Source organism: Eimeria maxima, genomic scaffold (genome assembly GCF_000499605.1).
Source record: "Eimeria maxima Weybridge genomic scaffold, Emw_scaff1162, whole genome shotgun sequence".
Classification (NCBI taxonomy): domain Eukaryota; phylum Apicomplexa; class Conoidasida; order Eucoccidiorida; family Eimeriidae; genus Eimeria; species Eimeria maxima.
Genome location: NW_013564180.1, coordinates 1 through 11,196, shown reverse-complemented (window position 1 = coordinate 11,196; position 11,196 = coordinate 1). Strand labels below are relative to the sequence as shown.

Here is an 11,196-nt window from a genome sequence, read left to right as displayed (position 1 = left end):
TATATATATATATATATATATATATATATATATAATAATTATTATTATTTATTATATCTTATTGACAGAAAATGAAGAATCTATTGGAGAAGGCCAAAGACGACGAGGCGGATGCAGAGCTTCACCAGTACGAGTCCGACGACGACGACGAGGTAAACTCCCCACCAGCTACCCAGCCAGCTAGCTAACTGACAAACAAGCTAGCTAGCTAGCCAGCTACCTCACCAGCTAGCTAACTGGCTAGCTAGTCAGCTAGCTAATCAACTATATAGCTGACTCCCAGGCTTGCTTGCCAGCCAGACAGCTGCGTAGATAGCCATCTACATAACCAGCCAGCCAGCTATCTAGGCATCTAGGTAGCTAGCTAGCCAACCGGGCTATCTATCTAGCTATGTAGCTAGGTAGCTACCCGAGGTTATCTACTTGCCCAGCCAGGGACACAGAGAAAACGCCGTTGCTCCTGACGGCTGCTGCTGCTGCGCCTGTTGCTGCGAAGCTCCCTGGCATTCAAATCAGTTGCTGTTGCTGCTGCTGCTGGTGGTGGTGGTATATTTAGGAGGGTGGTGAGGAGAAGGGTCAGGACGGGCAGACTGGGGGCGGCCTTGGGGCTTCTGGGGCCCTTCCGTCCGACCCAAGAGGGGCAGCTGCAGTGGCGAGAGGCCAGCAGGGTGGCCCCTTGCAGCAAGATGCAGCAGCAGGAAGCAGCACGCAGCAGCTAAAGGATACACAGGAAACTCTGGAGGCAAAGGTTGTTCGCGTCATGCAGCAGCACATGGGACGAATGGCTGTAAAGGTGCAATCCTATACCCTAAAGCCTAAGCACAGCTCTACACCCTAAACTCTACTGCAGTCGCACCGCGATAGAAGCGCGCTTTTCCCGCTGCTGTGTGGCTGCTGCAGGACTTCATGAGCGCATTTAAAGTGAAGGAGAAGAACGATGACTTCAGACGCATCCAAGTAGGGTTTAGGGTCCATTAGGCTTTAGGGTTGAGGGTTTAGGGGTTATTGGGGGCAGAGAGGTTAGCATCCACATCCAAGGCTTCACTTTCAGAACATTGTCTGCGGGTCGGCACTTTTGGATCTAGGGTTTAGGGTTTACGGTTTATTATGGTTGTTTGTCTCTAAGGCGGTAGTACACAAAGTCTGCAAGATGGAGGCAACGGAAGACAAACAGAAGTTTATAATCCTCAAGCCAGAGTTCAGGTTGTAGAACCGAAAAAACAGTATTTACCACAGGGGGGGCCCATAGCGGGCTCGCAGTTGGGCCTCCCCCGCTGGGGGCCACTCGTCGGGCCCCCCAGGCAAGGCCCCCCGCCCCCTTGGCGTACCTCCAGTAGAGTCTCACAGGGGGGTGTCTCGTATACGTCTTCATGAGTCCCTGCAGTTGGGGGCCCCCTTAGGGGCCCCCCCAGTGGGGTCCCTAAAGGGGGGCCCTGGGTTGCCTGAGGAGTTTTCTTGTTACTGTAATTGAGGGGCTGCTGCTGGTGTTGCAGTTGTAGCATGCAGCAGAGGGTATTTGTTTCGACTAGTTGGATGTAGAGATGCAAATATACTTTTCTTTTTATTCTCTTCTTGGACTATACGCAGACAAATAGGATTTATCTGATCGGGCTAGAGGGGAGGGGGAGCTTACCGGGGTGGTACTTGAAGGGCTAGGGACTCTAGTAGGGTTTCTTAGAAGCTGTAAGTGCGCAGACTACATTCAATTTTTGCCTGCAGTTAAAAGCTGCCTAAACCCTTTGTGGGGGGGGAGGTGGCAGCCAGTAGAGTGTGGTGCTGAAGATACAATTAACCAGTCAAAGAGACTCTTTACACTGAAGTCATGTACATTTTGCCCTAATGATAAATGATTGATAACTTTGTACCGTGAAAATAACTTAAATACGAGATTAAGAAGACTGTCCCCAGCGGGACGAGGAGAAATGGATTCAGATCCCTATCTTCTCCGATGTTTGCTGATGTTTGCTCATAATTGCACGCAGTTTGTTTTACTTTAAATGATTTATTTTAAAATACTTGTTTTTTCAATCTAATTTTCCTTTTTTTTTTGTAACCTTGGTGAGCGTCCGGCTGTGGCTGGAGCCGGGTCGTCATCGCTGCCGCTTGCAGCGGTGTTTTTGGGTTTTCTTCCTCAAAAGGATTACAGGAGGAAAAACAACTAAACTTAATGAACTAAGTTATTGAAGTTAGTAAAACATTTACTGACTTTTTAAGAGAAGAACAGCGGCTATATATACGCGTGCCTCCACCTCGTGGCTCGATCCGCCTACAACAGGGTCACCTGCCTTCCTTTGGGCCACATGTTACCTCTTTTGGTTCTATTTAATTATTAATTTATATTTATATTTTTTTAACGCTTCTTCTAGTATTAATTGACCTCAAAGACATCTTTGGACGCACTGACACTTACCTCCCTCCTCTCTGCCCGCTCGGCTGGGGGGGGGGGGAAGGGGAAGGCCCCAAATGCGGGTTTACTTTGGGGTTTAGGGTCTAGGGTTTAGGGTTTGACGATGGCTGTGAAGGGAAAAGCTGGACAGCCTGCAGCGGCGAAAGCAGCAAGCGCCCCTCCAGTTGCTGCAAGACCTCAAGAGATTGGCCCTCGTAGGCTTGGAGCTGCGGCTGTTGCTGCAGCAGACAATGCGCCTGCTGCTGCTTCTGTCCCCTTCAGGTACTGCATTGCTGCAGTTGTCCCACAGCCTGGGGGGGGCCTCCCAAGCATCAGCAGCAGCACACCCTCACCTGCAGCAACAGCAGCAGCAGCAGCAACTGGAGAGAGTGGGGATGGCAGCTCTGCTGCTGAGGAACAAGAAACAATAGACTGTTCGGCTTTGATGCTTGCTGCAGCAGAAGCAGCAGATGCAAAAGCAGACAGCCAACCTCCTGCTTCTGTGAGGGTAACAACAGCAAAGCTCTCTTTGTTGTTATCACGCTCCGAGTTAAGGTCAAGAGTTAGGGTTTAGGACTTAGGAGCTGCAGCAGAAGCACCTAGATATCAGTGTTCAGGGTTTAGCGTAAAGGGATCAGCGTTTAGATTCGTTCTTTTGAGGTGGTTTCCTCGAGAGACTTTTCGCGCTGTCCTTTGGGATTCTAGCCAATTTAGGCACAAAAGAAGAAACGGTCTAGAATCTAGGGCCTAGAGTTTAGGGTTTAAGGTTTGGAGATCGGTTTGTGGCTGTTAGGGCCCTCACGCGTGCCGCGTAGTGTTTGCATGCGACGAAGACATCTTCGCCTACGGAAAGAAGAATTCTTTGTTTTCGGATAATAAGGCAAAATCCCTAGCTGACATCAGTGTGAGCATTTAGGGTTGAGGAGCTAGGGTTTAGGATTTTGGGGTTTCGGGTTTATGGTTCAGGGGTGGAGCTTGAGGTTTACAATATGCTCGGGGGCCTCTGGGGTTTGCAGGAAGAATCGATGAAGGCTCGCCGCTTGACGCTTGGCACTTTGTAGGCTTTAGGGTTTAGGGTTTAGGGTGTGTGGTTCTGCACAGCCTGCAGAAGTGGCACGAGTGATATCCGTGTTGTTTAAGGAGCACGAAGCAGCAATAAGACAGACGAAGGCAAATGCTATGGTAGGAGATGCCTCTGTGCAGCAGCAGCAACAACAACAACAGCAGCAACAGCAGCAACAGCAGCAGACAGCAGCAGGAAAGGATCCCCTGGATCTGCTGTTCTGTCTGTGGGGTTTCAACTGGCAGTCGCCGCTACTGCTAGCACTCGAAGCAGCAAGTTTAAATTTAGGGTTTTTCATTATTGTTGCTGCTGCTCGTCCTAAAGAAGCAGCAGCGGCATTTGTTGCAGCACAAAGCAGCAGCATTGCTGCTTTAATAGAAGCGACAGAAGCAGTTGACTCCGAATTCGCTGTTGATCTTCTCGCTCTCCAGGATTGTAGCAAGTCCGCATAGGGTTTGGGGCCTAGGGCTTGCGGTATAGCGTTTAGGAATGAAGGTTTATTGTGGATGACTTGGGATTTAGGGTTTGTTGCCTCGGGGTGGCCGCTTAGGTCCAATTGTATAGGGTTTAGTGTTTAGGGTGTAGGGTCCAGGGTTTAGGGCTTGTGTCGTCAGGAAGCACCAGGAAAACCCTGATTTGTTTATTAGTCGTCTTGTTGCTGCTGCTGAAGATGTCAGCAGACACCGCGAGCAGTACAGACACTTCAAGGAGACCATTCCTACTTTGTCATTTAAGGTTTTGCAGCAAGAAGCAGCAGCAGCAGCAGAGGCTGCAGCAGCAGCAGCAGCAGCTGCTGCTGCTGCTGCTGCTCCTGCGTCAGCTCCGGGCTCCTCAAAGATTGCTACAGCTCAGCAACAGCAGCAGCAAAGGCGGCAAGGGGCAAAACGCGATGGGGCAGATGCAGCAGCAGCTGTGGACCACGCTGCTGTTGCTGCCGCTGCCGCTGCCGCTGCTGCTGCTGCTGCACACTCGGCAGCAAACAGAGAGGACAAGAAGCCCCAGTACGGCAGCGCATGCTTCCTATATTTTGCTGCTTCTTATTCCGTTTCTTTTTGCCTCTAAGTATGCCTTACTCGTGTCCACTACACTGCTGCGACAGTATGCCCTCAATCTGGAGCTGCTGTTGCTGTTGCTGCTGTCTGCTGCAGTATTTACTTGTCGCTAGCAAATTCTGTCTCCCCGGAGGAGACATCGGTGAGTTTGCTGCTATACTGCATGCTGCAGCAGGCAGCAGCAGATGCAGCGGCTAGGTGAGTCTTGTCTCATGCCCACCTAGTGTTGCTGCTGCAGTTGCTGCTGCTGCAGTTGCTGCTGCTGCAGTTGCTGCTACAGGTGTTGTGTTCGCTGCTGCGCTGCTGTGGGGTTTCCAGGCGAAAGCAGTCTGTTGCCGCTGCTCCCTCTGAGAAGGCCGTGGAGGAGTGTGAGCAGCAGCAACAGCATCAGCAACAGCATCAGCAACAGCATCAGCAGCAGCATCAGCAGCAGCATCAGCAGCAGCATCAGCAGCAGCATCAGCAGCAGCCACAGCAACAGCAGCAACAGCAGCAACAGCAACAGCAGCAGCAGCAGAATCCTCCTGAACAAGAGCAGCCGCAACACGAGCCTCAGGAGCCTACCGATGAGGGGGTGTGCGGGATCGTACTCGATCCCGATCCCAACAAGCTGGCATCAGCAGCAGCAGATATTGAAGCATCAGAGGCATCTCTTCCAGTTGGTTATCTACAGCAGCTGCAGCTACAGATGAGGCCCCCCTTGAGGCAGTATGTGACAGCGTGCACTCTGCTGCTGGTGTTGCCGCCGCCGCCGCCGCCGCCGCAGCTGCTGCTGCTGCATAAGGCTGTGCTGTGCACTGTCTAGTGATGCTCTTATATTTAGCCCTCTGCTTCTGCGGAAGCTGTGGGAGTCATGTTGGGGGGTGCTGTGCCCAGCGGTGCACTTGCTGCTGCTGCTGCACATGCTGCTGCTGTTGCACTTGTTCCCGCTGCTGCCCTTGCTGCTGCTGTGTTTTTTCCTCCTAGGTTAGCTCTACAGTGCCGCGTGTATGGATTTTTCCCGCAAATGCCCGAGGCGAGGATTGAACATTTGCTGCAGCTGTTGGCATTTAAGCAGCTGCTTGCTGCTGCTGCTGCAGGATGCAGCAACAGCAACACCGTCAGCAGCAGCTCTAGCTGCAGTGGGGCTGTTGCCCCTCTTGAGTGCCTTTGCAGCACTCGATGTGTGCGAGAGATGATCCCACGGGATCGGTTTCCCCACACCCTTGGGTGTCTTCTCCGCAGCAGCCAATATACGCTTGCTGGCTCCCTGCTTCAGCGTACAGGCACCTTGCTGCTCGCTGTCTTCCATAGGTAAGTCCTGGCTCTGCTGTTGCTGGTGGTTGTGGTGTTGGTGGGAGGGTGGAGGGTATATGGGGGTATCTGTGTTGCGCTTTTTCTCTCTCTTTTGTTCATTTTTTGTTTATCTAGTTGTTTATTCCCTATTTATTTATTATTTATTATTTATTGTTACTCATTATTATTACATAGTAATTCTCTGTTTACCACTATTTCTTGATTATTATTTATATATTATTTGCTGCAAAGCCGGTTAAATCTATCATCTATATTCATACGCTCCTTTACAAAGAAATAAATATATTGAATGATAGTGTTTTTATGCTTACTCGAAATACTTGTTAATTAGCAGCAGCAACAACAGCAACAGCAGCCGCATCAACACGAAATGCTGTATGTCTTTTAGGGCGAGCGGCTGCAGCATATCGCGAAATAAATGGAGCTGTTTGTCTTCCTTTCCTTTAAGGGGTTTACGTCAATTTAGAAGTCTTTTATTAAATAATTCAATTGCCATTAAAGACATCCTTTGTCTTGTAGATCTGCCGCAGCAGACACACGGCGCCCTCAGCAGCAATGAGGTGTATGTACACCTCAGTGCAACAGCAACTGTGGTCGTCTCCATACATGCAGCAGGCGCAAACTTACGCTGTCCATACACCTCAATTGAGGCAGACCCAGCTGCTCTACAGCAGAAGCAACCCCTTAAATATACACCGAGTTAGATTACACACAACCCTTTAGCCCTACTAAACACTACAACCTAGTAAACACTAAGCCCTAATATACCGAAAACCATGAGACGCCTGTTCCATTGGCAGACGAGAGAAAATATCCGAGTTGGAGTGCTGCTGCTGCTCTGCAGGACGAGGTGCTGCTGCTGCTGCAACTGCTGACGCGGAAGCAGCAGCTGCAGCAACAGCAGCAGCAGCAGCAGCAGCAGCTACGCCATTGCCAACGAAGGAGTGGAGAGACTGTCGCGTGCTACTCCCTGAAGCTGTTTGCTCCCTCCGCAGAGATAACTGTCTCTTGAAGGCATGCAGCAGCTGGGCTGCAGCAATAGCAGCTCTCCGCCAGCAGCAGCAGCAGCAGCAGCAGCAGCAGCAGCAACAGCAACAGCAACAGCAGCAGCAGCACCAACAGCAACAGCAACAACAGCACCAACAGCAACAGCAGCAGCAACAACAGCAACAGCAACAGCAGCAGCAGCAGGATGGGGATAAGAAGCATAATGTGCCATCTATACAGAGCCTCGACCGTGCTTCCGATATATGTGCTGCTGCTGAACAGCTGCTGCTGCAGCAGCAAATGGCTCTCTTTGCTGCTGAACTTTGTGGCGGCCACCGCCTAGTTGTTCGTCTTACATCTGCCGCTCTCTTAGAGTACTTGCAACAGCAGCAAATGCAAGCCAAAGCAGCAGCAGGAAACTGCAGCAATGAGGACGTGGAACAACAACAACAGCAGCAGCAGCAGCAAGAACAGGCTACCCAACAACAGCAGCAGCAAGAAGTCCCGCAACAGCAGCAGCAGCACAACAAAGCACAGCAGCAGCAAACGAAGCAGCAGCAGCAACAACGAAAACCCAAGCAGCAGCAGAAGGACGGCCAACCACAACAAGACGATCAGCAACAGCAGCAAGACGATCAGCAACAGCAGAACCAGCACGACCAGCAACAGCAACAGCAGCAGCAACAGCAGGAAGCTCCGTTGCCGCAAACTTCCAAACCAGATTTCCAACCAACTTCTCCTTTAGATGTAGTCGTGGAGGTGTCAAGCCCAAGCGGTGAGCCTCCGCTGCTGCTGCTGTTGCAGCTGGTGCAGCCTGTGCTGCTGGTGCCCGGGCGGGCGGTGCCTTGTCTGCTGGTGCTTGTGCTTTCGCCTCTCGCCCCTCCTTTTTAAAGCTAATCTCTCTGTCTATCTGTTGCTGCCGCTGCATCTGCAATGATTGTTTGCTGGTGCTGCATGCGCAGGTCGGCTGCTGCAGGTGTCTGCCGATGGGTCTATGTGGGAACAAAACCCTAACGAGGTACATAGACACCTCTCTGCTTCCTGGAGGCCTGAGGAGACTGCAGAACATCAGCAGGAAGTATCTTCAGCACCAGTAGCAGCAGCGGAAGGAGGAACAGGAGCAGGTGTACCAGGTACTGCTGCTACGGCACATGCTGTGGCCACATCAGCAGCAGCAGCAGGTCCGTCGAGTGTTCCCCCGGGTTCATCATCCTCAGCATCATCCTCAGGAACAACAGCATCCTCAGCAGCAACAGCATCCTCAGCAGCAACAGCTGCAGCAGCTGCAGCAGGCGGTTCTCCACTCCCACCTCCTACATCAACATCTACAGCAGCAGCAGCAGCAGGAGAGGAGTGCATTACTTCTGATTGCATGCATTTTGGGGCTGTTCGTTTATTTTTTGGCTGTTTCGAAGACGTCGAAATTTTGCGTCGTTTTCTTCCAAATGGGACTATCGCAAAAATTACTGCAACAGGAAGAATTGAACTCTTCTTACCCGTAAGAACCTCCTGCTGTTGCTGCTGCTGTTGCTGCTGCTGCTGCTGTTGCTACTGCTATTGCTGCTGCTGTTGTTGGTGCTGCTGCTGTTGTTGGTTGTGGTGGTGGTGGTGGTGGTGGTGGTTGTGGTGATGGTCCTGGTATTGGTGCTTGCTGCTGTTGTTGGTGGTGGTGCTGCTGTTGGTGTTATTGCTGCTGCTGGTGAGGCAAGTTCTTGTGAGGCCGATAAGGAGGCTGAGAATGCTGTAGATGGTGCTGCATTTGTAGCTGCACTAGCTACTGCTTTTGCCGCTACTGCTACTGGTGCTGAACTCAAGCCCACAACGCGTTGTCTCAACTGAGGCGGTGCCTCCCATTGTGCTACCGCCAGAGGCAGCTGCAGGAATAGCAGCACCGCCACCAACAACAGCAGCAACACCAACAACGGCAGCAGCAGCAACAGTAGTAGTAGCAGAAGGAACACGAGCAGTAGGAGAAGCAGCACAATGTCCCTGTTCCTGTGGCAGATATTTAACCTCCTGCTGCTTTTGGTGCTGATGCTGCATCTGTTGTCCTTGCTCTTGTTGCTGCTGCTGTTCTTCCTGCTGCTGCCGCAGAATGGGGACTACGCGTCTCGCGTGCCCCTGAAGTCTGAGTTTGCTGCTCGCTGCAGCAGAGGCCGTTTGCCTCCTGTGCTGCAGCAGCTATCGTCTTTATACGATTTGCTGCCCCAGCAGGCAGCAGACAATCCATTGCAGCTTCCTGATTCAGTCTTAAATGATCCTTTCGGCACAGGTGCTGATGTTGCTGCTGTTGCTGCTGATGCTGCTGTTGCTGCTGATGCTGCTGTTGCTGCTGATGCTGCTGTTGCTGCTGATGCTGCTGTTGCAGCCCCAGGAGTCGCCGCAGCAGCAGCAGTGGGAGCTGCGCATACACGTCAATATAAACACATACGTTAAAAAAAAGACAGGGAAGGTAAACACAATGCAAGCATGCATGCTGTACTGCAGGAAGAGAAGATCAAGGGTTGCCTGGCCATTGGATTATTTGCAAGCAAAACGGAAAAAGATTTGGAAAATTCAAAACGCAGCCCCAAACGGGTATGCAAGCACAATGCATGGAATGCATGCGTGCAGCACATGCATGCAACCAATGCACTAACGGAAACTGACCATATCTGTGGCTGGTGCTGCTTTTGCTGGTGCTGCGGTTCCTGCTGCTGATGTGGTTGATACTGTGACTATCGTTGCTGCTGGTGTTCCAGTTGCTCCTGCCGTTGTTGGTGTTGCTACTGGTGCTGCCATTGCTGTTGCTGGTGTTGCTGCTGCTGGTGTTGCTGCTTGTGTTGCTGTTGCTAATGTTTGGCATTTTGGCTGCTGGGAGAGGAAGCTGAGATGTAAAGAAACATCCAGAGATTGCAACGACTTATCGGGTACTGCAGCAGCAGCAACGGTAGCACCAGCTATTGATGCAGTTGATACCGTTGCTGCTGCACGTACACCTATTGTTGCTGCTGGAGTTGCTACTGCTGCTGTGGTGAGAGTTTGCATGCAGGTGGCGCTGCGGAGTATCTACTTGAGGGAGAGGCGGACAAGGACATGTCCCTGCTGCTGTCTCTCGCCGCTGCAGAGGCAGTAGCAGCAGCAGCAGACGACGAAGGGGCAGCGACAGCAACAGCAGCAGCAGCAGGAGACTGGCAGGAATATGATTTGCCTCCTAGTGCTTTTGCATTGCACAGCGAAGGAGAGACGGGTCTCCTTTTTAGTTTTAATGCTGCATCCCTCCATTCTGTCTCTCTCTTCGACTGCAGCAAAATTCAGCAGCACAAACAAATGCAGCTCAAGGCAAGGCCGCAGCGTGCATCTTCCCGGGCTTTTGACTTGGGGTTTAGTGTTTATGGTTTAGGGTTTAGGGTTTAGCTGTTTTTGGCATGGACTCTCGGCGGCAGTAGGGCAACGTTGTTTACAACGGCGGCAGCAGCAGCCGGTCCTGTGTGCATGCATGCAGGAGCAGACATTTGTTTTCCCTGACAGCACTCAAATAAGCAGAAGAAGGAATTGCGGTGTATCCGCACTTTGCATTCAATGCCCCCAGAAGACACGGCTCTCTATTATATCGAGACTCAATACAACAGCAGCAGCAACAGCAGCAGCAACAGCAACAGGTGTTGCAACTGGTGCTGGTGCAGGTTGTGCAGCTGATGCTGTTGCTACCACTGGAACAACTGGTTCTGCTGCAACAATAAACGAAGCCACTGGCGCTACTGCTAAAGAAAAGGCAGCAGCACCAGCGAAAAGGGATACAGGTGTAAGTGCAGCAGCGGCTGCTGCTGCTGCGTTTGCTGCTTCAGCAACTCCGACAGCTGCAGCGGGTGCTGCAAAGCCAGCAGCTGCAGCCAACAGACGCAAGACAGAGGGTTCTGTAGTCAGCGGTGAAGCAGAAGCAGCAGCAGCAGAAGCAGCAGAAGCAGCAGAAGCAGCAGAGGCAGCAGAAGCAACAGAAGCAGAAGCAGACCCCAGAGCTGCTGCTGCTGCTGCTGCTGTAAGTGCTGCAGCGGCAGACACTTGGGGCTGCCGAATTGATGACACTTTTGCTGCGGAGGCTCATATAGATGATAACGTCAAGCTCATAATTAGGTGCGTGCTGCTGCTGCTGCTGCTGTTGGTGCTGTCTTTGTTAGTGCTGTTGCTGTTCCTGTTGCAATTGGTGCTTTCGTTGGTGCGGCTGCTGTTTGCGCTGCTGCTACTGCTCCTGATGCTGCTCTTCCTTTTGCTGCTGGGGTTAGTGTTGATGCTGCTGCCGCTACTGTTGCTGTTTCTGCTGATGCTGTTGCTTCTGCGTTGCTCTCTAGCGATAATTAATGCCTTCAGGGCATGTTCTATATATATATATATATATATTGTTTGTTGTCATCAGAAGAGACAAGGATGGGAAG

General features: G+C 51.5%; 2 protein-coding genes across 2 annotated transcripts; both read left to right on the top strand.

Annotated features, from left to right (window-relative positions):
* Positions 1 to 71: 71 nt before the first annotated feature.
* EMWEY_00049310 (hypothetical protein) lies at positions 72 to 1,210 on the top strand (the record flags this gene model as incomplete). The annotated part of the gene is made up of 4 exons (XM_013479474.1): positions 72 to 152; positions 557 to 787; positions 901 to 957; positions 1,127 to 1,210. The coding sequence occupies 4 exons, from the start codon at positions 72 to 74 to the stop codon at positions 1,208 to 1,210; spliced, it is 453 nt and encodes a 150-aa protein (XP_013334928.1).
* A 1,300-nt stretch (positions 1,211 to 2,510) lies between these two features.
* On the top strand, positions 2,511 to 10,897 carry EMWEY_00049300 (hypothetical protein, conserved; the record flags this gene model as incomplete). Its single annotated transcript, XM_013479473.1, has 12 exons — positions 2,511 to 2,894; positions 3,180 to 3,290; positions 3,488 to 3,891; positions 4,064 to 4,450; positions 4,598 to 4,699; positions 4,820 to 5,209; positions 5,468 to 5,622; positions 6,642 to 7,559; positions 7,747 to 8,282; positions 8,879 to 9,056; positions 9,816 to 10,013; positions 10,459 to 10,897. Coding segments are annotated over 12 exons (4,202 nt in total), but the record flags the coding sequence as incomplete, so codon positions are not given.
* Positions 10,898 to 11,196: the final 299 nt, after the last annotated feature.